Source organism: Miscanthus floridulus, chromosome 12 (genome assembly GCF_019320115.1).
Source record: "Miscanthus floridulus cultivar M001 chromosome 12, ASM1932011v1, whole genome shotgun sequence".
NCBI lineage: Eukaryota > Viridiplantae > Streptophyta > Magnoliopsida > Poales > Poaceae > Miscanthus > Miscanthus floridulus.
The window spans coordinates 26,696,810-26,724,164 of NC_089591.1; the positions used below are offsets into that span (position 1 = coordinate 26,696,810).

At 50.1% G+C, this 27,355-nt stretch overlaps 1 protein-coding gene across 5 annotated transcripts; it reads left to right on the forward strand.

Annotated features, from left to right (window-relative positions):
• Positions 1–2,817: 2,817 nt before the first annotated feature.
• LOC136498262 (protein MICRORCHIDIA 4-like) lies at positions 2,818–27,355 on the forward strand. 5 transcript variants are annotated; one of them, XM_066494206.1, is made up of 12 exons: positions 2,818–2,892; positions 3,045–3,079; positions 3,165–3,255; positions 11,821–11,872; positions 11,959–12,070; positions 12,355–12,425; positions 14,821–15,182; positions 15,478–15,591; positions 24,827–24,924; positions 26,327–26,402; positions 26,755–26,877; positions 26,980–27,355. In XM_066494206.1, the coding sequence occupies exons 3-12, from the start codon at positions 3,208–3,210 to the stop codon at positions 27,058–27,060; spliced, it is 1,137 nt and encodes a 378-aa protein (XP_066350303.1). In that variant the 5' UTR covers positions 2,818–2,892; positions 3,045–3,079; positions 3,165–3,207; the 3' UTR covers positions 27,061–27,355. The 5 variants fall into 5 exon arrangements, with proteins under 5 accessions (XP_066350303.1, XP_066350302.1, XP_066350304.1 ...); XM_066494205.1 differs by having other exon boundaries at positions 2,821–2,895; XM_066494207.1 differs by having other exon boundaries at positions 2,821–2,895; positions 14,824–15,182.

Consider the following 27,355-nt stretch of genomic DNA (forward strand, 5'->3'; position numbering starts at 1 on the left):
TAGGGTTTGAGTTTTGCTTTAGATCAATCTGTGTAAAAAAGTCGTGTGTTATCGGTTTGTGAAACCCCACATTCGAGATCTTAATCATATATATGCAATTGTCACTATACTTGAGTTGTGTGTTATATTGTTCTTGCTTGTGTTCTTCGATTCACAGCAGGGATTAGCCTTCGTGGCGAGGTCAACTGTATTATGACACGGTTGATAACTAGAGGAGACGTGGTGCTAAGATTATAGGGTTCAGGTCTTTGTGATCTAAAGTCGAATGGGTGTTGTTGCTCTCCGACCAAATAGATAGTTATCTTAAACCTAACGTAAGATCAGGAACCCCGTCTCCATTACTTAGCAGCGTTGTGCCCTGGGGGAGCTCGTAGGTAGGATCAGGGGCAGGCACGACACGCCTGGGGACTAGGGGCGCGACCTTGCTAGAGCTAGCGGTTGGCCAGGGCTCGCAACTCTCGTGCGATGGCCTAGGGAGCTCGCGGTTCCTACGAGACGGCCTGGAGAGCACGGGCAGGTGCAGCGAGGCCGCCGGAGGTCGCGAGCCCCCACGGGCGGTCTCCGGCGAGCACAACAGCCGTGGACGGGGCTCCGGTGAGAGTGGCAGATGCGGGCGGGGCGTCGGTGAGGTGCGACAGCGGGCGTGACGGCAGGTGCGAGGATGCGGAGGGGAAGAGGGCTCGTGACGATGAAGATGCGAAACGGAACAAATCGAATTGTTATTTTTGTGTAACTAGTGGCAGTCGTGGGTAATTTCTCCCTACTCCACCAAAGTTGGATCTGGTGAAATCTGGGGCAGATCCACGAGCAAATCTACTAGTGGAGCAGGAAGAATTCCCCTTTAGCTGATAGGTACGTAACTGGTATGCTTCTGATTGGTTTAATAGGTGTTTTCTTTTATTAGAAGATCCAGATTGTAAACATGAAAAAAATACAAATTTAGCGGGCCCTTACTCCCTATATCTGATTAGAGCTGAATGGACCCGCGAAATTCTTATTGTTATAACACGGTTTTATTGCATAATCTAGAAACTGGTTACCTATTTCTATTTGGAAAAATAACAAAGAAAAAAAATCTTTGCTGGACACATTTGGCAAACTTTTTTAATCTAGATATGAATATGCAGCTTATTCATTTGGCTGTGGCTTATCATAAACGGTCATAATTTAGCTAGTATTTTTCTCTCACACAAACCAACCAGCAGTATTTTGAAACAGCCAACCGAACAGCCGACTGGTGGATAAAAAGAAAAAGGGAAACCAATTAAAAGGTGGGGAATAAAATTAAGAGATCGGACCCCTCGAGCCTTTTGATGAGACCATCAATGGTGAAAACCGAGGTGGCGGAGGAGCGGCGGCCCCTCTACCGGACGCCGCCGCCGGCGGTAGCGGTCGGGGGTAGCGGCGGGAGGACCGCCACGGCGGTGATCGACCTCAGTAGCAGCGACTCCGATTCCGACGGCGAGGGTGCGGTCGGAAGCGGTAAGAGGGCGAGGGGCGCTGGAGGAGACGGCTCCGAGACGAAGCGGGCTAGGGTTTCTGCGGTCGTTGACCTGCCCCCGGGTTTCCTCGAGCCAATCCCGCCGCCGCCGCTGCCGGTGCCATTGGCAGCTTGTGCGACGAAGCAGTTCTGGAAGGCCGGGGCCTACGACGGAAAGCCGCTCGGTGATGGGGTGGCTCAGCCGTCAGGTACTATTCTGATACTAAAACCTTCTGCATTCTCCTTTTGTTTCATTAATAGTTTTCCTATTGAAGAATTCGAGGGCGGTTTAGTTCATTAATTCGGAAACTTATGCAATCTATTGTGGTCAATTTTTTTGCACCCATTATTGCTTTCTTATTTGGCTTATGAAAAAAACATTGAAGGGGAAATAAACAGGTCCTTGTTTGTAAAAGCTTGTCCATGGATTTATTACAAATCATAACGCTGGACATGGAAAGTGTAGAATGATGGTTCTTGTGGGCGGCGGAGGGCGGGATGGGAGGGATAGGTGCCGAGGACGACATGGTCTCTGATACCAGGTTGTTATGGCACCGTGACTTGCTACGGAGGAAGTAGGGAGGGGAGATTGCTGGCTGGGGCCTGGTGACCCGGCGGCGAGCGGGCGCCGTGCTCGGCGCGTGGACTGGAGAGACAACACGACTCGGGGCTGGGAGCCCAAGGGAGATTAGATCTCAAACCTAGGCTGATCCATTCATTCGGGAATGTCTGTGCCATATAGGCAGCTTACAAACGTAACAAACTTTCCTAAATTCACTCCTTGCCAACAATTCAAAGGGAACAAAGCAAATTGACTTGATCAACTAAATGAACCGAGTGACCCGGCTTCAGGAGCCGTGGTGACCGCGCCCTGGGTGCTGTGCCGCTCGGCCAGCTTCCTTGGTGATCAGCTCTAGCCACTGGTGCGATCCCGACGGTGGTACTGTTTTCCCACCATAACAGAAATGCAATACTCTCTCTGATCCAAATTAAAGTTCATCTGGCTTTGTCTCTAACCTCGACTACCTTTTTAGAAAAATGCATAAACATTTACAATATCAAACTAGTTTCACTAAATTCTCCATGAAATATATTTTGATACTTGATAGGGCATTTATCTGAACTTGTAGATGTTAATATATTTTCCTAAAACTTGGTCATCAAAATTAGAGAAGTTTAACTTAGACAAAGGTAAAGTGAACTATATTTGGAATGGAGGGATTTAAATTACTACTAGTGTTATCGTGGTGTATGTTGTCGCCTGTGTTTGTGTCTGTGATGTTTCTAGTTTTTTACTTTGAGTAATTTTCTTTGTTCTCTCCTGTTTCTCATTTTAGTCTCTGGAATGGATCATGTTCGTGTGCACCCTAGATTTCTGCACTCAAACGCAACAAGTCACAAGTGGGCCCTAGGTGGTATGGTCTTCCTCTTCATTTTGCCTTAATTCCTATCTTTTTATGTAACATGCTGAATCAGAGTTCTGACGCACCACTCAGCAATGTGTTACTGAATTCTGTGGTAAACTAGTCATATTATTTGGCTAACCTATGCTATGATATTACAGCTTTGGCTGAGCTGCTGGACAATTCTCTTGATGAAGTAAGCTTAAATGGAAATATTAATCATTCCTTCTTTCTAAAAAGAATCCTTGCATGTTTATTTAGTAGTATGTATTCTTTTGAAGGTTATAAATGCAGCTACCTATGTGAACATAGATGTGTTAGAGAATGACAAAGACATCGATAAAGAGAAGTCCAGAATGCTTCTTGTTGAAGGTGCATAACTTCCTCATACTTTGCATGGTTTACATTATGTCAGCTGACATGATTATTTTTGTTTGCTTGATCTGACTAGAAGTAACAAAGTTTTCCTTTAGCAATGAGTATACCTCTTCTAATTCCTATTGAGGCTAAAACTGAATCTATAATGTCTCTTATGAAGCAAACCCCCCCACTAATGTTATTTCTCTTCCATGTTGTGCCACGTCATCTTCATGGTTTTGGACGTCTGATCTTAAGTTGCCATCTCCATCCTAACTGTTAGGGTCTGTTTGGTTTGAGGACAAAGGTGGATGGGATGTGGTCATCCATGGGTTTCGAGATATGGATATCTTTGGTTGGATGGATGGGACGAGCCTTTTTCTGTTTGTTTAGATGGATGAGAGTGGATGAGATGAGAATACTTGAATAACTGTACTTACATTATTTAAAAGTAACAACTAATTATACAATAATACATATGCACTAACACTAATTTTGTCATGGTAATCTCTAATTACAAATAAAACTAAGTGGTTCCCTGCGCGTTGCTGCGGAAATTTCTAAAGAATATTTGCTGGTTTTAGATAGACAAAAGTTAAAAGAATCGGCATATGTGATTAAAGAACATGTACCATGGGTTGCTAAAATTGAAATTGCGTAGGAAGGAATCCATAAGTGTTTTTGCTTTAAAAATGCAAAGAGCTATCATATCCTCTCCTCTAGCTTGGTTTGGTTCTGTAGCTATGTGAAAGTATGTTTTGTTGTGAATCGGTGACAATCAGGCCAAAAGAAAATGATTTGCTTCCTTGCGTAACCTGCACACATAGACATAGTGAGAGAGGGAGAGGAGCAGGCCCTTGGTTCTGGTCAGAACAAACATCTAAGAGAGATTTACCTGAACTGTGTTCAGAACAAAAGTTGCATGGATTTGGGGATCCGGCTATGAATGACACAGCTGGGAGTGAGTGCAATGTGACGCTGCTTCTTCGGTGGCCTCCATTTGCACCTAGATCGACTCATATGAAGAGCATGAACTTGTGCATCGATTTCCATTTGTGGGGAGGAGGAAAACAACAATGATATTTTTCCAACCAAGATTAGCTTCCCCAATATTTGATGGCATTGGTCAACTATCAAATCAAGCTCAAGATGACTGGGAACATCCTGTATAGCTAGGAGCAAGTGAAGATGATGTTAGTTGCTGAATTTTTACTCTTGGCAGTAGTAGAATTCTTACTCTCATCGAGAGAGGATGACACTAGGAGTTGGGGCAATTTTCTGCCTTGTTATTTCTCACACAAAATGCTATACCAACCTGAGGGGTTGGGGATACATATTTATAGGCTACTAGCCAGCCAAGCATATGCCAAGATGCTAGTCCTAGATGCTAAGATGCTATCTTAGATGCTATTCTAGATGCAGTCTTAGATGCTAGTCCTAGATGCTAAGATGCTATCTTAGATGCTATTCTAGATGCAGTCTTAGATGCTAGTCCTAGATACTAGTCCTAGCTGCAGCCCCACACAGAGACTTATCCATCATTCTCCCCCTAAGTCTTGTGCGTCGTCTTGTGTGAAAGTTGAACCATCCCGGTCCTAGAGCAGAGCTCAAGGAACTTGATCCTCCCAAGAGGCTTGGTAAGCAGGTCCGCAAGCTGGTCCTTGGTGTTGATGTAGCTCGCCTTGATGCTCCCTTCCTCCAAACAGCCTCGGATGAAGCGGTACCTCACCCGGATGTGCTTACTCCGTTCATGGAAAACGGGGTTCTTTGCCAGGGTCAGAGCGGACTTGCTGTCCATCCTGAGCTCCACCGCTCTAGTGTCTCTGCCGAGGAGATCACCAAGCAGTCGAGCGAGCCAGAGCACCTGAGTCGAAGCGGTGGAGGCCGCTATGCACTCGGCCTTGCAGCTGGACAGGGCCACCACCTGCTACTTGATCGACTGCCAGCTAACGAGGCATTTGCCGAGGAGGAAGAGGATCCCGCTCGTGCTCTTGCTGGTGTCGATGTCGCCGGCGTGGTCGCTGTCGCTGTACCCGACGAAGTGTGCCGCCCCAGGGCACCTAGGGTAGTAGAGGCCGTGGTTGAGAGTCCTCGCAACGTAGCGGATGATCTTCTTCACAGCCTGCTGGTGCTCCGTCGTCGGTCGCTGCATGAACCGACTAACGTAGCCGACGGAGAATGCTAAGTCCGGCCGTGTGTGGGCGAGGTAGCGAAGGCTCCCCACAAGACGCCGGTACTGCGTAGCGTCCACCTCCTCCGTCGTGCTGTCGCGGCTCAGCTTCAGCCTCCTCCATCGGAGTGAGAGCTGGGTTGCAGTCGGTGAGCCCAGCTAGCTCAACGACGCGCTTGGCGTACGCGGTCTGTCGAAGCGTGATCCCGGAGTTATCCTGGTGCACCTCGATTCCCAGGTAGAAGGAGAGAGGCCTCAGGTCACTCATCTGGAAGGTGGCCTTCATCTCTTCCTTGAATGCCGCCACCTCCGCATCCTTGGTGCCGGTGATCACCAAGTCGTCGACGTAGACACCCACCAATAGAGCATTTCCTCCACTGCCCCGTCGGTAGATGGCCACCTCGTGCGGGCTTTGCTCGAAGCCCATCCCTTTTAGCGTGGAATCCAACTTGGCATTCCACGCCCTCGGTGCCTGCCGCAAGCCATAGAGGGCCTTGCGCAGGCGGAGCACCTTGCCCTCCTTGCCGAGGATCGCAAATCCCGGCGGCTAGTGCATGTAGACCTCCTCCTTCAAGTCACCATTAGGGAACGCCGACTTGACGTCCATGTGATGAACACGCCAGCCCTCCTGGGCAACTAGTGCAAGGAGGAGTCGCACGGACTCCATCCGTGCCACGGGAGCAAAGGTGTCGTCGAAGTCGACCCCCTCCTGCTGCACGAAACCTCGTGCCACCAAGCGAGCCTTGTGCTTGACGATGGCGTCGGCTTTATCCCTCTTCAGCTTGTACACCCACTTAAGGGTGATCGCGCGGTGACCACAAGGAAGGTCAGCAAGCTCCCAGGTGTGGTTCTTCTCAACCGCATCCATCCAATTACATCGCGGCGCGCCATGCCGCGTGTCTCTCGGCCTCTGCAAACGACCGAGGCTCGCCGTCGTCACACGCAAGGTGCAACTGCGCCTCCAGGTCGTGAGACACCGGTCCCGGCACCGGCTGGTCGCCGAGAAGGTTCTCCATTGTACGGTACCGCAACGGCTCGCCGTCGTGGTACGCGTCGACGCGCTCGTCGTCGTGAGAGAGCGGAAGTAGCGAGCTCAACCGGGCCGTGCTCGACACGAGCTGGTGGTGGAGTAGACGTGCCCGGAGTAGTGCCTGTCGGTGCTGGAGTGTGTGGCGGTTGCCGGCTGTGGTGGAGCCGGCGAAGAACTCATCGCAGCCGAGGTCCTGGCTGGAGAGCGTGGTGCTGTCGGAGTAGCAGGCGCCGGGGTCGGTGGAGGCTCAGGGACTGGGGTAGACGAGCTCGCCGAAGAAGAGCCACCTACTCCCCCAGCTCCCTCGAAGTGGACGTACTCGACAGTGAAGTCGTCGTACGTCGGAGCCGAGCCGTCGACCACCGCCTTGTCCCACGCCCATCCTCGCCCTTCGTCGAACACAACGTCGCGCGCCGTGCGCACACGCTGTGTCTTCGGGTCGAGGATGCGGTAGGCCTTCGAGCCCTCCGCGTAGCCGATGAACACTCTCGGAGTGCTCCTGTCGTCGAGCTTGCTGATGTGGCCAAGCTCCTTGGCAAACGCGTGGCAGCCGAAGACCCGCAAGTGGGAGACCGTTGGCTTGCGCCCATGCCAAGCCTCGTACGGCGTCCTGCCGTCGAGCGCCTTGGTAGGCGAGCGGTTAAGGATGTAGACGGCCGTCACCACCGCCTCTCCCCAGAAGACAGCCGGCATCCCCCTCTGCTTGAGGAGGGCCCGAGCCATCCCCACAACCGTCTGGTTGCGCCGCTCGACGATGCCGTTTTGCTGCGGGCTGTACAGGGCGGAGTAGTGGCGCTGAATGCCCTCGTCAGCGCAGTACGACGCGAATTCAGCCGCCGTGAATTCGCCGCCGTTGTCGGTGCGCAGCACGCGTAGCTTGCGGCCGCACTCCGCCTCCGCAGCAGCCTGCGCGCGCCTGATGGCGTCCGCAGCTTCTCCCTTGCTGCCGAGGACCATCACCCACATGTAGTGGGAGAGGTCGTCGACGAGTAGCAGGAAGTAGCGTCGTCCTCCCGGTGTGGCCGGTGTTACCGGGCCATACAAGTCCCCGTGCACAAGCTCGAGCCTCTCCTTGGCTCGAAAGCTAGCCCGCTGTGGAAAGGGGAGTCGTCTCTACTTCGTCAACACGCAGACGTCGCAGAGCTGCTCCACATGGTCGAGGCACGGCAGGCCTCGCACCATCTTCGTGGCACTGAGCCGCTTCAGGGCCTCAAAGTGAAGGTGCCCGAAACGCTCGTGCCACTGCCACGCCTCGTCGTCCCGACGAGCAGCGAGACAGAGTGGTTGTGCCACCTGCATGTTAAGGACGTAGAGTCGATTTGCGCTTCTGGATACTTTGGCAAGAAGGCGACGACGATGATCCCAAATCCTCATGACTCCATCCTCAACCACCACGCGCGAACCGTTCTCATCCAGCTGTCCCAAGCTGATGATGGAGTTCCTCAACGCGGGGATGTAGTAGACTCCGGTGAGCAGCCTGTGCTCACCAGACACGGTGGTGAAGATGACGGAGCCGACGCCCTTGATCTCCACGCCGGAGACATCCCCAAACTTGACGGAGCCTCGGACGCTAGAGTCAAGCTCGGTGAAGAACTCCCGTCGACCGGTCATGTGATGGGTGGTGCCGGTGTCGAGGCACCACCCGTCAGTCTTGTCGTTGCCGGAGCTGTCGCCGAGGAGGGCGTGTGCTTTTGGCTCGTCGAGGTGGAGGAGAGCCGCTGCGGCCGGTGCCGCTGGAGGTAGTTCAATGCTTGCATGTGCCATGAACAGAGCCGGCTCCTCCGCCTGTGCGACGTGGGCCTGGCCGCGTCGTGGCTGTCGGCAGTCCTTGGCCCCATGGCCGAGCTGGCCACAGTTGCGGCAGGCGTCGTCTCGTGCCGGTTTGTGCCTGTCGGCGGCGCCGCCCTGGGCGCCTCTGCGGGTATCACCCTCGGCACGTCCTCGCGCCCCGTCCTGGGCGTCTCTGCGCGCCTTGTGTGGCTTGCCACGCTTGCGGCCGCCTATCGCGGAAGAAGGCTCCCCCTTCTTCCGGTCACCTTGGCTGGCAAGCCACTGCTCCCGAGTGAGAAGGAGCTTCCCGCCAGTGGTGATGGGCCCCGAGAGAGACTGTGGCTCATCGCTGTCGACGACCTTGAGGCGACCTATCGCCTCCTCGATCGACATCGTGGAGAGATCCAGCAGGGACTCGATCGAGCGAGCCATTTGCTTGTACTTCTCGGGAACGCAGCGAAAGAGCTTTTCGACAACTCTCTCCTCGCCGTAGGTGTCATCGCCGAACTGCACCATCTTCTGCAACAGAGTGTTGAGACGGAGAGCAAAGTCATCAACGTCCTCACCTGGCTTGAAGGCCAGGTTCTCCCACTCCTTGCGAAGTGCCTGCAGTGTGGACTTGCGGGCGTAGTCGCTGCCGATGCGTGTCGCAGCGATGGCGTCCCAAGCCTCCTTGGCAGTCCGTTTGTTGGTAAGCGAGAACTGCATCTCGCCCGTCGATCTAGGTCGTAGTCGATGTCGCCGTATCGAACTGCCTCCCACATGTGCCGCACCTGGAGCTTTACCCTCATCACCGTAGCCCACTCGACGTAGTTGGTCTTGGTGAGGGTAGGCCACCCACCGCCGGGACCGACGTCCCTGACAACAGCCTGGAGCTCGTGGTAACCACGGTACCGATCCGGGGAGAGAGAGCCACGCTGCCTGTGAAGGCCGCGCTCTCCATCGACCCGTCCGCCACCGTTGCCGTGCGCGCCTCCTCCAGGAGCGCCGCCACCGTGCGCGCCTCCTCCAGGCGCGCCACCGGCGTGTCCACGCCTGTCTAGGCTGCCGCCGCGCTCGTGGGCGTGCACGGCTGCCCCAGGAGCGCCACTGCCATGCGCGCCTCCTCTAGGAGCGCCGCCAGCGCGTCCGCACCTGTCTAGGCTGCCGCCACGCTCATGGGCGTGCGCGGCTGCCCACTGCGCCGCCTGCGCTCGCGCTGCCTCCCTCTCTAGCAGCTCGAGGTCCGCGTCGGCGATGTCGTCAGCGGAAATGGAGCTGCCGATGCTGCCGCGCAGAGCCTCGACCTCCACTGTCGCCGCACGCGCTGCATTCGCCGCCGCCGCTGCTTCCGCCTCCGCTTTGGCTGCTGCCAGCTCCGCCGCTGCCAGCCTCGACGCCCTTGCCGCCGCCGCAGCGGTCTCTGCCGCCTCTCGCTCGCGTTCCTCTGCCGCGGCAAGTTCGGCCTCCTGCCGATGCCGCATGCTCGAGGCGGCCGAGCGTTGAGACTGCACTGCGGACATGACGCGCTACCGGGGGGCTGCTGTGTGGGGAAAGGGCTGCTTCAGGGGAGGAGTGAGCAGGAGCGGCCGGAGCTGCTGCTCGCAGCTGGGGCTGTTGTGTGGCTGGGAGAGGAGATGAGCAGGAGATGCTTAGGCTACAGGATAGTATGGCTCTGATACCACTTGTTAGTCGGTGAATTCTCACTCTTGGAAGTAGCAGAATTCTTACTTTCATCGAGAGAGGATGACACTAGGAGTTGGGACAATTTGCTGGTTTACTTCTCAAATGCCATACCAACCTGAGGGGTTGGGGATACATATTTATAGGCTGCTAGCCAGCCAAGCATATGCCAAGATGCTAGTCTAAGATGCTATCCTAAATGTTAAGATGCTGTCCTCTAGATGCTAGTCTAAGATGCTGTCCTAGATGCTGTCCTCTAGTCTAAGATGCTGTCCTATGCTATCCTAAAAGCACAAAGACCACAACAGCCCCACAAAGACCACAGCAGCCAGACTTATCCATCAAGCTTGTAGGCATGACACAAGGATCATGCTGCTTTATTACACTTGATAACCGACAGGTTTTGAAGATTAGCAATGGCGGAGGTGCCCGGATGACCCAAGCGTTTATGCCACAAGGTGGATGAGACAACGAGGCTGCAACTAGCGGCGATGGATGGTGAAGCTGGTGAGATGGTGTAGAGGTCTCCGTGGCTATGGCAGCGAAGGATCACGCGTCCTGTCCATGGATCCTTGAATGAAAAACCAAAAGCGTCAAATTCCATGGAGCAATTACTATCATGTGTAAATTGATGAACAGACAGAAGACTGCGCACAAGAGTAGGGACAACAAGAACATTGTGGAGGTAGAAGGTGTCAGCGGTGGGAAGGATGGAAGTGCCATGACTACAACAGGAATGGAGTGACCATTGCCCACAGTGAGACGGAGGGAGGTGGGTGAGTAATATACCATCAGAGGACGCGCATGGAGCAGAGAGACGCACCGTGCGGAGGAGATCGCGCGTGGTGGAGAGGAGATTGTGTGCAGGGGCGTCCCGAGGTGGGTGGTCACGCAGCCGTGGAGTCTGCGGCGCGGGAGTGAAGCTAGGGCAGAGGGAACCGGAAGGGGACCCAGACTCGTGATACCATGTAGAGAATTATGGAACACCTCACACCCAATCCGGGGAGAGGGGGGTTGACTTTCATGTATATAGTCATAGTACAACTTTTTTTTTTCTCGAAAACGCAGGAGAACTGCGCTTCATTATATTAAGATGAAAAAAGGTGGGGAGACCCCAATTACAACACACACCACGCCCCCCTAATATAAAAGTACAGAAGCGCCTGATATACAACTCGGAGTACAAGTGACATGATATACATGTGTTATACATATATCTAATAGTAAATCTCAATTGCCTGATGGCCTGAGGTTTTTTAAAAGTGTTGTATTTCGTGCGGAATAACTATAATTGTGTAGTTGACACAATATGACTATACAAGTATTACTTTGTGAAATGAAATCTTAATATAGTTTTGCCATATCTGTTTTACTACCTTAGTGTAGTTTTAAGTTTACAATATAATATTTATTTTCTTGTGTGTGATCATATTTAGCTTCAATTTTTGTAGTCCAGCTGCCACTGTAACTATTGCTTTAACCCTCTTCTTGTATGTCTCTGACATATCAATGGATACTTATTCTGGATTGCTGGTGGAACATATCCTTGGTTTGTTATCAGTATTAGGCAATTTTCATCTATGCCATCAAACTTGTCAATGGCATGTGGCAGTATTTTATAAGGAAAAGTTCCTTAAAAGAGCCAAATAAATCTCCCACCTCCAACTGAATTCATGGTAGCATATATGCCATTTCTTCATAAACTGATTGTTCCATCTTTGTCGTCCTTTTGCTGTGGTGTAGGGTGCCATTTGAGTATTTGACATATATTTAGTAAAGAGGAAATCAATATTTACTTTTAATAGTACTAGTGACTGATTGGCCTTGCTTTATTTTTTCTCGAACAAATTGGCCTTGCTCACTCAATGTTTACCTGTATTCTATTTCTGGTATACTCAGTAGTACTTCGCATGATGTTTACTGATTAGTTAACATAAGTGTGTTTTAGCCTTTCTGGAGAGTGTGGACTGCCGCTGGAAGTGGTGGTCGTGGTGTCATAGGTAGTCCCTTTTCCATGCTTTCTTTTCTTTAGTCTTTCTTATTATCTATTGAGCTCAAAGTTTAGTAATGATCAATTACACTGCAGGTGTACTTGAGGCAAATTTCATTGAACCAGCTCATGATAAGCAAGACTTCGAGCGGACAACACTTCTAGCAAGACTTGAAGCACGATTAGTTCAAATGCAGAAGGATTACTGGTCCGTTTTGTGATCATTTTTCTTTTTTTTTTGCATAATGATAGCACATTTGGATGGGCCTACGATTCCTACCTTGGATCCATTCCAACTGTTCGGTTGCCCGACACTGCCTGTTTACTGGCCAGATCATGGCAATCTAGAGGGCAAAATTAGGCACCAATTTCTGTGCCAGGCGAATTCCAGAAGTCCTTAATACTTGCTTGTTTGGGCATCTTTCGGCAGACAGTTGTATGAAGTATCAGTCTGATTCTCAACGTTCCTTTTCCTCTGTTTCTTTCTGATAGGTCTGGGAATGCTCATCGAATAGGATATGTTGCACCACGATCTGGCAGGAACTCTGAGGCAGGAGATGGAGGTAAATAATGGTTGTAATTATGAGATATAGGGTGAAGTTGCAGTTGTTTGTGCTGTGATTTGTTGAAATCATTTTAGCTTACTATGTACACACTTAATTGCTAGTTAGGAACTTTATAACTTGTTGACTGGCGTTACTTCTTTGGAGTGATTAAAAATAGATAAGTGTCTTAGCTCCTAAACTTTTGGCTTCCTTCTTCCTTTTTCTGGTGCAAATACACTTGTCCTCTTTTGCTTCCTCAACTTTCATGTCTTGTTTTTTTGTCCTTTTGATCAAGCAGTTGTATTCATCTACAAGTGCCTCAGACCTACCTGTTTATGACAAAGGTTGCTGTGCCAGATCATTGAAACGGTGTGGTTCGAAAATAAGCAGCGATCCAAACTTAAAATTTCAAAGTCGTGCCTTTTAAAATATAACTAGCAAATATGCCCGTGCGTTGCAGCGGGAGACAAAAAAATCTATCAAACGTTAATGAGACAATTTAAAAGATATAATTTGTTTCATGATAACCATGGTTTCCATAATATAAATTAACATTGGCAATAATATGACAATGTTCTATGAAATCTGTATTGAATTAAAATACAATCTTGATAGATTGTTTTCTTCTGTGATAAGGCACAAAAATATTCACTCATAAATATGTCATGACTTTAATTTTTATACTATCCATGTGCTGGTAGAGTTAAATATCGAGTTCATTGACTACTTTGAGGACCCATAAAGATAGAAATGTTTACTCGTAAATATATCATAACTTTATTTTTTTTATACTACATATGTGCTGATAGAGTTAAATATCGAGTCATGATTTTCTTTGAGGACCCATTAAAATATGCAATTCTAGTCTTTGATTGAAGGGCGGGCCTGGTGTAAGCGGTAGAGTCTTACCGCCAGTGACCGGAAGGTCCCGGGTTCGAGTCGCGGTCTCCTCGCATTGCACAGGCGAGGGTAAGGCTTGTCACGGACACCCTTCCCTAGACGCCGCACAGAGCGGGAGCTCTCTGCACTGGGTACGCCACTTTTAGTCTTTGATTAAAGTCAGCAATGAGTTAGTTGTCGTCGTGTCAAGTATTGGTCTGTCTGTTGATGATTATGATGGAGACTTCTCAATTTTTCGCATGGCAGCCCTCGTCTAGGGTTACACTGATTATATGTATATGCATACAACTTGGATTAGATTGGATAATAAACTCAAGATTTCAGGTCATGGTTTGATTAGTTGGACCATTGGCTGATATAGGTTCTAACAAGAACACGTTTTATTCATAATTAAAATTATACAAACAACTTAGGGGTGCGAATATTTATTTATTTGGAAAGAATAAAAGGTTAAAAAGACAAAAAACATGTATTACATCTATAATTTATTTTAGATATGATGTTTATAAGGAAAAAAACGACATACTTGTGAAAAAGAAGAAAAGAAAAGGACGATCGGATGAAACTAGAAAAAAATATAAGCAGCAGACATAATTAATTGGCGACAAAAAAAGGAAAACAAATCGAAGCAACAGGAAAAAAATTGAAGCAGCGGACATAAAGGAGGGAATGGAATAAAAAAGGAAGCAGTGGATGTAATAAAAGTCTAAGTAGGATTAGACTCGAGGGGGGGGGGGGGGGGGGGGGGGGGGGATAGGAAAAATAGAAATGGACTCTTATTTGGAAGCGTAGAAAATAACCGCATTTGGTTGAAATGTGTAGTAGACTGAGATGGGTGGAACGAAAAATTGGAGAGAAATTGTACCTCTTTAATATTAGGTATAGATAACGAACGGGTCATGCAACATAAAAATGGAATGAAAGAGATGCTATATACCTAAATCTTTGGTATCTTTGAAATACCACTAAAAGTGTTTCTGCCACATGGCTGAATATTTGAAAGGTAAAATGGAATTTTGAGGACCAACATACAACATTAATCATTCTTGACAAACAAAAAGTAACAAAAAATAACAACCAAACCCTTGGTCTTAACTCCCAAGTAAGTTATGGTATGCTATTGAGGACTGATGTAATGAGAAATATTTTTTTCTTTGAATGGAATCTTTGCCTTTTTTAGAGTTTGGGTTAAATATTCCTTCTGTTCATGCTATATCAGTGCACTAAATCTGATAACGAAGTGTTTGAGAATTTTTTTTTGTTTTCTTCTTTGAATGGATTATCTTTGCCATTTTGAGTTTGCATTAAATGTTTTTCCTATTCATGCTCTATCTGCACACTTAGTCCAATGACAAAGTGTTGAGAAAAAAAATTCAATAACAACCTTCATAGAAATACAATTTTGTATGACATCTTTACCTTTTTCTTTTGAATTTGTTTTACATCTTTAAGTGATTATTGTATCTTGAATAACCAGCAATTGTATGACAATTATCTTTCCTATTTTGGACAGAAGACTCTCCTGAAAACACAGCAAGTGCACAACCATCACCTTATCATTCTGGGAAAGGGTACACACAGGCAAAAGACATGAATAATAATATTAAAAAGGGTGGTAAGGCAAGCACATCATTTGGTATTCAGCAGAGAGCTGAGAAGTCCGCAAGGACTAAACAATCTACCAAGTCAATACTACACGGGCTGTCTGATAGTGATAATAGTGATTCTGAGTTTATGGGCACTCTGTCGAGGTCAAGATCTCACACCGTGAACAGACACCAAAAATTGTTTCAAAATGGCAGTACTGGTTTGACAACATCTCAATCCAGTGGACTAATAGAAAGAGAGAGGGTCAGAACTAAATCCGAGCCATTGGTAATTTCCTTCTGCTAATATAGGATTATACTGCCCTATGTGCTTAGTTTCTTATTCACAAATGATAACTGAACCATGTTGTGCTAGAGCATTATGATTTATGCATCCTTAAAGAGTGTCTTTTATTCTTTTAACCACGTTTTGCCATATAATATCCTGTATTCTATGTCTTTGCTTTGTGTTCATGCACTGTATTTTCTTTGCCTTTTAGCATTACTTTAACTGGGTTTGGGTACACTGCTAGTTTTCTTATAGTTTGGTAATATAAACTGCATGATGGGCGTACCCACCACAGAGAGGTCCCGCTTTGTGCGGGTGTCTGGGGAAGGGTGTCAGTGGCAAGCCTTACCCTCGCCTGTGCAATGCGAGGAGACCGCGACTCGAACCCGGGACCTTCCGGTCACAGGCGGTAAGACTCTACCGCTTGCACTAGGCCCGCCCTTCAATATAAACTGCATGATGAAGTTGTAAAATTTATGATCTGCGGTGGCCCATATTATTTCTTGCTGAATCACACATAGATGGCTGGACCGCCTGACAACATTATTTACTACTATTTATGCCATACAATTTCATAGAAGATTTTTGGAGCAAAAAGTAGCATTTCTCTGATGGAAGAGCTGACATATCAAATTCCAACTGGAGTCAATACTGGATTGATCCCTTATATAGTTGCATGCATAATTGCATAGTCACCAGAAATAAGGGCTAATTGGATTGCAGGGCAGGATAGCCCCACGTAGGTTGTGGATGTCAAAATGTTGGTCTTAAGTAGTTTGCTACAAGTGATTGCGATTGATCCAGATCGATGACGTTGGTCTCTGAGCAATGACAATGAGTGCTGATATGTCACATGATTAGCTCACATGCATGCATATATACAAGTAATAATAGCAAAATGAAAAAGAAAGTAAAAGGTGAACTTTGCTCTTTGCTGCCAAAAGTTGGCCTAGACAGTCCTTGACTCACTAAGATAACCCTAACTAGCTTTACAAGAGTACCAGTCTCGACTCACTAGTCGGGCTGTTAATTTTGCTGTGGCACAAATTTCTTTTTAGCTATTTGTTTAGTGTGAGGGGGGGGGGGGGGGGGGGGGGGGGGGTGGGAAGGTTTGTTCTAGCCCTCCCATTTATATGATTCCCTTAATGAAATAACATGCAGCTCTTACGTGTTTTCAAAAAAAAAAAAAAAAACCGGTCTCGACTCACGAGTCGATGTTGCACAACCACAGCAAGCCACCTTGGAGATCTCAGAAGCTAGGCACTCCAGTAGTGGAGATGACTATATATATAATAGAAGCATCATCTTTCTCCCTAGGTCTCTCTTCTTCCTTACAAATTAGTGCCACCAGCAACAAAACAGTGGCCACCAGCAGTATCTGCACCCGTGGGAAACAAAATTGATTTCCCATTATCTTCCCTCCATGTGTCAATGGGGGCCTTCATGGGCATCCTAACTCTACCGGTGAAGTCCATCGTCCAGCGTCCCCCTATGAGGTTTGCTGTGATGGATAAGTCTGGCTGTTGTGGTCTTTGTGGGGCTGTTGTGGTCTTTGTGTTTTTAGGACAGTATAGGACAGCATCTTAGATTAGAGGACAGCATCTTAGACTAGCATCTAGAGGACAACATCTTAGCATCTAGGACAACATCTTAGACTAACATCTTGGACTAACATCTTGGCATATGCTTGGCTGGCTAGCAGCCTATAAATATGTATCCCTAACCCTTCGGGTTGGTATGACATTTGAGAAGTAAACCAGAAAATTATCCCAACTCCTAGTGTCATCCTCTCTCGATGAGAGTGAGAATTCTGCTACTTTCAAGAGTGAGAATTCAGCGACTAACAAGTGGTATCAGAGCCGTACTATCCTGTAGCCTAAGCATCTCCTGCTCATCTCCTCTCCCAGCCACACAACAGCCCCAGCTGCGAGCAGCAGCTCCGGCCGCTCCTGCTCACTCCTCCCCCGCGCAGCTCGTCTGAAGCAGCCCTCTCCCCACGCAGCAGCCCCCCGGTAGCATGTCATGTCCGCAGGGCAGTCTCAGCGCTCGGTCGCCTCGAGCACGCGGCGTCGGTAGGAGGCCGAACTTGCCGCGGCAGAGGAACGCGAGCGAGCGGCGGCAGAGACCGCTGCGGCAACGGCAAGGGCGTCGAGGCTGGCAGCGGCGGAGCTGGCAGCAGCCAGAGCGGAGGCGGAAGCAGCGGCGGCGGCAGCGGAGGTCGAGGCTCTACGCGGCAGCATTGGCAACTCCATTTCCGCTGACGACACCGCCGACGCGGACCTCGAGCTGCTAGAGAGGGAGGCAGCGCGAGCGCGGGTGGCGCAGTGGGCAGCCGCGCACGCCCACGAGCGTGGCGGCACCCAGACAGGCGCGGACGCGCCGGCGGCGCTCCTGGAAGAGGCGTGCACGGCGGCGGCGCTCCTGGAGGAGGCGCGCACGGCAACGGTGGCGGATGGGTCGATGGAGAGCGCGGCGTTCACAGGCAGCGTGGCTCTCTCCCCGGATCGGTACCGTGGTTACCACGGGCTCCAGACTGTTGTCAGGGACGTCGGTCCCGGCGGTGGGCTGCGGTGATGAGGGTAAAGCTCCAGGTGTGGCATATGTGGGAGGCAGTCTGATATGGCGACGTCGACTATGACCTAGATCGACGGGTGCTGGATGTCCTCATCGCTGCAGTCCCGCCTGAGATGCAGTTCTCGCTTACCAACAAGCAGACTGCCAAGGAGACTTGGGACGCCATCGCTGCGGCACGCATCGGCAGCGACCGTGCCCACAAGTCCACACTGCAGGCACTTCGCAAGGAGTGGGAGAACCCGGCCTTCAAGCCAGGTGAGGACGTTGATGACTTTGCTCTCCGTCTCAACACTCTGTTGCAGAAGATGGTGCAGTTCGGCGATGACACCTACGGCGAGGAGAGAGCTGTCGAAAAGCTCTTTCGCTGCGTCCCCGAGAAGTACAAGCAGATGGCTCGCTTGATCGAGTCCCTGCTGGATCTCTCCCCGATGTCGATCGAGGAGGCGATAGGTCGCCTCAAGGTCGTCGACAGCGATGAGCCACAGTCTCTCTCGGGGCCCATCACCATTGGCGGGAAGCTCCTCACTCGGGAGCAGTGGCTTGCCAGCCAAGGTGACCGGAAGAAGGGGGAGCCTTCTTCCGCGATAGGCGGCCGCAAGCGTGGCAAGCAACGCAAGGCGCAGAGACGCCCAGGCCAGGGCGCGAGGACGTGCCGAGGGTGATGCCCGCGGAGGCGCCCAGGGCGGCGCCGCCGGCAAGCACAAGCCAGCACGAGACGACGCCTGCTGCAACTGCGGCCAGCTCGGCCATTGGGCAAGGACTGCCGACAGCCACGACGCGGCTAGGCCCACGTCGCACAGGCGGAGGAGGAGCCGGCTCTGTTCAGGGCACATGCAAGCATTGAGCTACCTCCAGTGGCATCGGCCACAGTGGCTCTCCTCCACCTCGACGAGCCAAAAGCACACGCCCTCCTCGGCGACAGCTCCGGCAACGACAAGACTGACGGGTGGTGCCTCGACACCGGCGCCACCCATCACATGACCGGTTAACGGGAGTTCTTCACCGAGCTTGACTCTAGCGTCCGAGGCTCCGTCAAGTTTGGGGATGCCTCCGGCGTGGAGATCAAGGGCGTCGGCTCCGTCATCTTCACCACCGTGTCTGGTGAGCACAGGCTGCTCACCGGAGTCTACTACATCCCCGCGTTGAGGAACTCCATCATCAGCTTGGGACAGCTGGATGAGAACGGTTCGCGCGTGGTGGTTGAGGACGGAGTCATGAGGATTTGGGATCGTCGTCGTCGCCTTCTTGCCAAGGTATCCAGAAGCGCAAATCGACTCTACGTCCTTAACATGCAGGTGGCACAACCCCTCTGTCTCGCTGCTCGTCGGGATGACGAGGCGTGGCAGTGGCACGAGCGTTTCGGGCACTTTCACTTTGAGGCCCTGAAGCGGCTCAGTGCCACGGAGATGGTGCGAGGCCTGCCGTGCCTCGACCATGTGGAGTAGCTCTGCGACGTCTGCGTGTTGACGAAGCAGAGGCGACTCCCCTTTCCACAGCGGGCTAGCTTTCGAGCCAAGGAGAGGCTCGAGCTTGTGCACGGGGACTTGTGTGGCCCGGTGACACTGGCCACACCGGGAGGACGACGCTACTTCCTGCTGCTCGTCGACGATCTCTCCCGCTACATGTGGGTGATGGTCCTCGGCAGCAAGGGAGAGGCTGCGGACGCCATCAGGCGCGCGCAGGCTGCTGCGGAGGCGGAGTGCGGACGCAAGATGCGCGTGCTGCGCACCGACAACGGCGGCTGAATTCGCGTCATACTGCGTTGACGAGGGCATTCAGCGCCACTAATCCACGTCGTACAGCCCGCAGCAGAACGGCGTCGTCGAGCGGCGCAACCAGACGGTTGTGGGGATGGCTCGGGCCCTCCTCAAGCAGAGGGGGATGCCGGCTGTCTTCTGGGGAGAGGCGGTGGTGACGGCCGTCTACATCCTCAACCGCTCGCCTACCAAGGCGCTCGACGGCAGGACGCCGTACGAGGCTTGGCATGGGCGCAAGCCGGCGGTCTCCCACTTGCGGGTCTTCGGCTGCCTCGCGTTCGCCAAGGAGCTTGGCCACATCAGCAAGCTCGACGACAGGAGCACTCCGGGAGTGTTCATCGGCTACGCGGAGGGCTCGAAGGCCTACCGCATCCTCGACCCGAAGACACAGTGTGTGCGCACGGCGCGCGACGTTGTGTTCGACGAAGGGCGAGGATGGGCGTGGGACAAGGCGGTGGTCGACGGCTCGGCTCCGACGTACGACGACTTCACTGTCGAGTACGTCCACTTCGAGGGAGCTGGGGGAGTAGGCGGCTCTTCTTCGGCGAGCACATCTACCCCAGTCCCCGAGCCTCCACCGACCCCGGCGCTTGCTACTCCGACAGCACCATGCTCTCCCGCCAGGACCTCAGCTGCGATGAGTTCTTCGCTAGCTCCACCACAGCCGGCAACGCCACGCACTCCAGCACCGACAGGCACCACTCCGGGCACGTCTACTCCACCACCAGCTCGTGTCGAGCATGGCCTGGTTGAGCTCGCTACTCCGCTCTCTCACGACGAGGAGCGCGTCGATGCGTACCACGACGGCGAGCCGTTGCGGTACCGTACGATGGAGAACCTTCTCGGCGACCAGCCGGTGTCGGGACTGGTGCCTCACGACCTGGAGGCGCAGTTGCACCTTGCGTGTGACGACGGCGAGCCTCGGTCGTTTGCAGAGGCCGAGAGACACGCAGCATGGCGCGCCGCGATGCAGTTGGAGATGGATGCGGTTGAGAAGAACCGCACCTGGGAGCTTGCTGACCTTCCTCGTGGCACCGCGCGATCACACTTAAGTGGGTGTACAAGCTGAAGAGGGATGAAGCCGGTGCCATCGTCAAGCACAAGGCTCGCTTGGTGGCACGAGGTTTCGTGCAGTAGGAGGGGGTCGACTTCGACGACGGCTTTGCCGCTCCCGTGGCACGGATGGAGTCCGTGCGACTCCTTGCGCTAGCTGCCCAGGAGGGCTGGCGTGTTCATCACATGGACGTCACGTCGGCGTTCCTTAACGGCGACTTGAAGGAGGAGGTCTACGTGCACCAGCCGCCGGGATTTGCGATCCCCGGCAAGGAGGGCAAGGTGCTCCGCCTGCGCAAGGCCCTCTATGGCTTGCGGCAGGCACCGAGGGCGTGGAATGCCAAGTTGGATTCCACGCTAAAGGGGATGGGCTTCGAGCAAAGCCCGCACGAGGCGGCCATCTACCGACGGGGCAGTGGAGGTAATGCTCTGCTGGTGGGTGTCTACGTCGACGACTTGGTGATCACGGGCACCAATGATGCGGAGGTGGCGGCATTCAAGGAAGAGATGAAGGCCACCTTCCAGATGAGTGACCTGGGGCCTCTCTCCTACCTAGGAATCGAGGTGCACCCGGATGACTCAGGGATCACGTTTCGACAGACCGCCTACACCAAGCACGTCGTTGAGCTAGCTGGGCTCACCAACTGCAACCCAGCTCTCACTCTGATGAAGGAGAGGCTGAAACTGAGCCGCGACAGCACGACGGAGGAGGTGGACGCTACGCAGTACCGGCGTCTTGTGGGGAGCCTTCGCTACCTCGCCCACACACGGTCGGACCTGGCATTCTCCGTCGGCTACGTTAGTCGGTTCATGCAGCGACCGACAACTGAGCACCAGCAGGCTGTGAAGAGGATCATCCGCTACGTTGCGGGGACTCTCGACCACGGCCTCTACTACCCTAGGTGCACTGGGGCGGCACACTTCGTCGGGTACAGCAACAGCGACCACGCCGGCGACATCGACACCAGCAAGAGCACGAGCGGGATCCTCTTCTTCCTCGGCAAGTGCCTCGTTAGTTGGCAGTCGGTCAAGCAGCAGGTGGTGGCCCTGTCCAGCTGCGAGGCCGAGTACATAGCGGCCTCCACCGCTTCGACTCAGGCGCTCTGGCTCGCTCGGCTGCTTGGTGATCTCCTCGGCAGAGACATTAGAGCGGTGGAGCTCAGGGTGGACAGCAAGTCCACTCTGGCTCGGGCAAAGAACCCCGTCTTCCATGAACGCATCAAACACATCCGAGTGAGGTACCACTTCATCCGAGGCTGTCTTGAGGAAGGGAGCATTAAGGCGAGCTACATCAACACCAAGGACCAGCTTGCGGACCTGCTCACCAAGCCCCTTGGGAGGATCAAGTTCCTTAAGCTCTGCTCCAGGACCGGGATGGTTCAACTTTCCCACAAGACGACGCACAAGACTTAGGGGGAGAATGATGGATAAGTCTGCCTGTTGTGGTCTTTGTGGGGCTGTTGTGGTCTTTGTGTTTTTAGGACAGCATAGGACATCATCTTAGACTAGCATCTAGAGGACAGCATCTAGGACAACATCTTAGACTAGCATCTAGAGGACAGCATCTTAGTATCTAGGACAGCATCTTAGACTAGCATCTTGGCATATGCTTGGCTAGCTAGCAGCCTATAAAAATGTATCCCCAACCCCTCGAGTTGGTATGTCATTTGAGAAGTAAACCAGAAAATTGTCCCAACTCCTAGTGTCATACTCTCTCGATGAAAATAAGAATTCTGCTACTTCCAAGAGTGAGAATTCAGCGACTAACATGCTGTCTGTGCTCTACCTGCATGATTAACTGTCTACCTCCGCTGATGAAGCATGGTCACGCTAGCTGAACTTTTCTCTTGTCCCGTCGAATGCCCATGCAATGCACCTGTTAAAACAGGGACGTTGACCCCTGTCATCCCCTACACTTGATTCGGGACAGTGTCCTGTGGTCAAGGAATGTGACTTCAACCCTGAACCTGGTGACTATGGTTATATGCCATTTGAATTAATTGGTTGCAGATTTAATTGTTTTCCCCATTTATATGCTCCTGTACTCCTACATAACATTCTTGATATAAAATTTAGAGTTAAACGCAACAGAGGTGCATTAACTTATGCAGGGGTTTAAGTTAGGTCCATCAACTTTAAAAGTTGATTTCTGGGTCCATAAACTTTTTAAGTGGTCCACCGTAGGTTCATACCCCTTCGTTTGGCCCTTAGATTGAACTTCTGGGTCCATAAACTTTATGACATGAAATTTTCAATTAGCCCCTCCTCTCTCCTTTATCGTTCCTTGCTCTGTTCCTTGAGCACGCAAGGTGGTGAGAGCAAGCGCCGACAAGTGGCACGAGCGTAAGGGACGGTGGCATGAGGCATACGGCTGCAGGGGCGCACTTTGGAGACGTGGCGGCGCGCATGTCCCATGAGTCATCTCCTTCCTCTTTCTTCCTCAAATCAACATAGACACACGTATGGCGGGAGGGGCTGATTTGGCCAAGGGAGCACCTGTCAGCTACAATGGATGGGACCATGAGCTTCACCACTCACCGCGAATTCGAAGGTGGTTTTAATCTATCCGTTGGAGGCCAGCAGTGGGTTGGCCACGAGCGTGCTCGTCCAGCGGTCGACGATAGGCAGAAGGTAGAAGACGGTGGTAAAAATGGTGGAGAAAATTTGTTCATTGCCATTGAAATCTATACTCTTTTGTTATGTGCCATTGAAAATTATAGTTTTTCTTCATTGCCATTGGTTTATAATTTTGTTCTCCTATGTGCCATTCCCGTTACTTGTATACTTGTCTCGTGCACACGCCGTTAAAATTTGTGTCTGCCTCGTCTCCCACGCGTCGGTGTCTATACGTGCCACGCTGCGACCACCTGGCCGTGCTGGGGCATAACTCCGAGTTGGACTTCTCGATGACGGCCACCATCTCGTCGGAGCCACAGACCAAGTTCTCATTGTACACGGTGGGTTGTCGTCGACCCACCGACGGACGTAATCCTACGGTGCGTCGTCGTCGTGCATGGTTCGCGTAGGGCACATACAAACACCTAGCGCGTGGGAGACGAGGCAGCCACAGATTTTAACAGCGTGTGCACACGGCAGGTATACAAGTAACGACAATTGCACATAGGGAAACAAAATTATTATCCAATGGCAGTGACGGAAAACTATAATTTTCAATGGCACATAACAAAAGAGTATAGATTTCAATGGCAATGAACAAATTCTCAAAATGGTGGGGTCCGACATAAACTTGCCCTAACTGTGCGCATGGGGATGAGGTAACTGCGGCGGACTCAAGCACACACTTGTTGAAGTAGTGATGGCCTACACCGATGGGAACGACAGCACACGCGAGCTCAAAGCTTGACCATGGCAGTTGCAATATGATGGGCTAGGAGCTCCGACATGTTTTTTTTTGTGTCCAACGAGGGCAAAGGGTAGAGGAGGCAGAGACAAACTCAATAGTGCTCATTTCACGGATAGAGGTGAAGCACAAGGTGAGGAACAACGGTGATAGTAGGAGCTCGGTCGCAAAGGGTAGAGGAGGCAGAGACAGACTCAATAGCTCATTTCTAGGACAGAGGTGAAGCACAAGGTGAGAAACAATGTGATAGTAGGAGCCGATAATGGTGGTGGCGAGCACTGGCTTGAGGGAGTGGAAATTAGGGCACCGCGGTCATGGGATATGCATCAACTTGGCAAATTTCATGCCATGCTAGCTAGTGACTCCACATGCCTCGTCAGATCTAAGGGCCAAACGGAGGGGTATGGACCTTTGGTGAACCACATAAGGCCACATATGTTGGAGTGGATTAGAATGAAACTTAGTTTAATTCCACTCCAATCCACTCAACACATGTGGATTGAGATGAATGCATGCACATCCAAACAAGGCCTAAAATGTTTATGGACCCAAAAGTTTAATCTAAGGGCCAAAAAAGAATGTGTATGCACTTGCGGTAAACCAATTAAAAAGTTTATGGACCCGAAAATCAACTTCTTTTAGGGTTTGTTTGGAACACGGAAAATAATTCGTGCTCTTGTGTTTTTCCTGTGAAATTCCTGTGTTCCTTAGAGGACCTTAGAGTTGACGGACCTAACTGAAACCCCCCACATAAGTTAATGGAGCCTCTGGTGCATTTAACTCTAAAATTTATCTCAAAGCATCAACTTGTGCATGTCTCATCGCTACTTGCCTACTTATAATTACTAAATCTCATATCAAGGTTTCATAATTTTATCTGTCTGATATTTACTGCCTAGGACCCAAAAGCAACAAGTAACGGAGATCTGCATACTATCGATGAGTACGAGTCTGTTATCAAGCAGTTAAGGGATGAAAATTTATCACTAAAGGAAAGGTAAATATCAGCAGGATTCAGCTTCCACTTTTCTTGTTACCGTTGGGCAACCAACATTTACTATATGTCGATGATATTTGATGAGATTTAACAAAGCATTGGATTGGTCACATTGTCACTTTCTTTCCATACTTCACGTTTTGCAACTGTTGAGAGAATGACTTAAAATGTAGCAACAAGTTTGTGTTAAGGGATTCCTTATTCAAATGGGCTGTGGTACCAAGAGTCATTTTTTTCCTCGAACAACACAGGAGAGCTGCCTGTCATTTCATTAAGAAGAAAAACGGAGAGGGGAGGAAAAAAACTAACTCCTGCACCCAACACTTAAAAAACAATAAAAACTAAAAGGAAAGAACATCCCATCACAGTAAAACAGCACACATCAAGTCTGTGTGCTTAGCAGCTGAAGAAACATCTCTCTAAGAGCAGAGGCTCAGCCATGCACCACAAAGCACTCTCATTAGCCACAGCTTGTAGAACCAATTGGACATTTGGAGGAGCTCCTTTGATCACACAAGCATCGTATCATTACAATGCTTCCATATTTCAAATGGTCTTATGGTACCAAGAGTCATGAATAAGGGATTATGATGACCCACAGGCCACATCTTAAAACTGACAATGGACTTGTATTAGATTTCTCGTCTTTTGATCTTATAGTTAAGAGGTGAATGTGATTTCAACGAGACATTTAAATGGCTTTTGAAGGAAAACGTTAGGTTTCCATCCAAGTATTGTTTGGATAATTAAGAATTTGGAATCTTTCATATTGAAAGGAAATGGATATTGCAAATCCATGTTAATGCTGTCATGCAAAGAGAGGAAAGCCTGTGTGATTTGCTATGCTTCTGTGTGGTCTGTCCTGCATATGGGTGGGTTTTAGTGGATTTTCACCTCTTGAGGTTATATAGTTTTCCCTAGAAGGGCTATTTGAAAATTATGTCACTTTTAAAAATTCCTTATGTTTTACTTGATATGAGTATGAAATTGCAGCAAAACAATGTAGGGATCATCTGTACTTTATATATGCTATATAAATACTAAATTCATTTTACTTTGACCATCAAGGTCTAGCTACTCCAGTCCATTTGAATATGAAAATGTGGTTGCTGGAACTACCAAACCGGCATGCTTGCAGTCAAAGTTCCTGGGTTGATGGGGCTACTTTTAGAAATGTTTCGACAAGGTGGCAACGGGATTGTTCTCACGCATCTGGAATGGGACTGACATTCCCAGGATGAGGAACGGGCATCGTTCCGCATTCATAATGATCTTTTTCTCAAATTATCAAAGTTTCCTCGGATGAGGAACTTGACATTGAGCATGCCTGCAATGTATAATGGTACTCCAATTTGTGTCAAGATTGCAGTAAGGTGCCTTCTTCATGATGTTCTTTTCTCAGATTATCAAAGGTGGAAGAATCGATGTTGCAAGAGCTAGTGGTGGAGCGTGACAAGAATAAGTCTTTGACAGAGAGGGTATGCACATCTGTCTTTTCTGCTTACGGTTTTGCTCTAACAAATATTGTTGCTTGGCCTAAAAAGATGAGGCTGCCCACTGTATTGTCACTTGTTATTGGGTTGAAATGTTTTACCATTAAATTCTATGTTTATGTGCCTGACACAATGTGCTTGGTAACCTTAGTTTCCCTATCCACCATATGGATTCATTTTTTATTGTGTTTGGTCAGTAAGGCCATTGATATTTTATATTTATTATCCTAATTCATGCTATGAGCTATCATATTTATCATATGCTTGTCTTTGCTCTATAAGTTTACATTGTGCTCATGGGATAATATATGTTGCTCGTCACCCTCCTATTTTTCAGGTGGAGGATCTGCAGAGACAACTTGAGTCTGCAACCAAGGAACAAGAAGCGTTGATCGACATCTTCTCAGAAGAGAGGAACCGGCGAGACCAAGAAGAGGAGATCCTGAGGAAGAAGCTGAAGGTGAGTGAACAAACTGTGACTGATCGAAAGTCGCAGCACAGCATGAACTTTTGTTTCTTGCACTTCTGAACATTTTCGTGCAACTTATTCCCTCTTTGGCAGGACGCATCTTCCACCATACAGGACTTGCTGGAGCAACTGAATGCTGCCAGGAAAGGCCGCAAGTTTGAGGAAATAAACTAGCAAAATTGCTACCCTGTCTACTAGGGACAGTTTTAGTTTGCATATATTGCAACTAGAAAAGTTGAAGCCGTCGTAGCATGCTGTGGGGGGATAGGGTATTGCTACATCTCTAGCTCCTTGCCGCATCGTCTTGGTTTAGAGTTGAGGGTTAGCTGCATATACATAGTGCCCCAGATCGTTTGGAGCATCCCATGTACCAAGCAGTAGTGACCACTAAAGGACACGTTATGCTTTATCTGCAGGCAGCAGTTACCCTACAGGAAACAACTTGCGTAATTATGTTTTCATTCTGTTA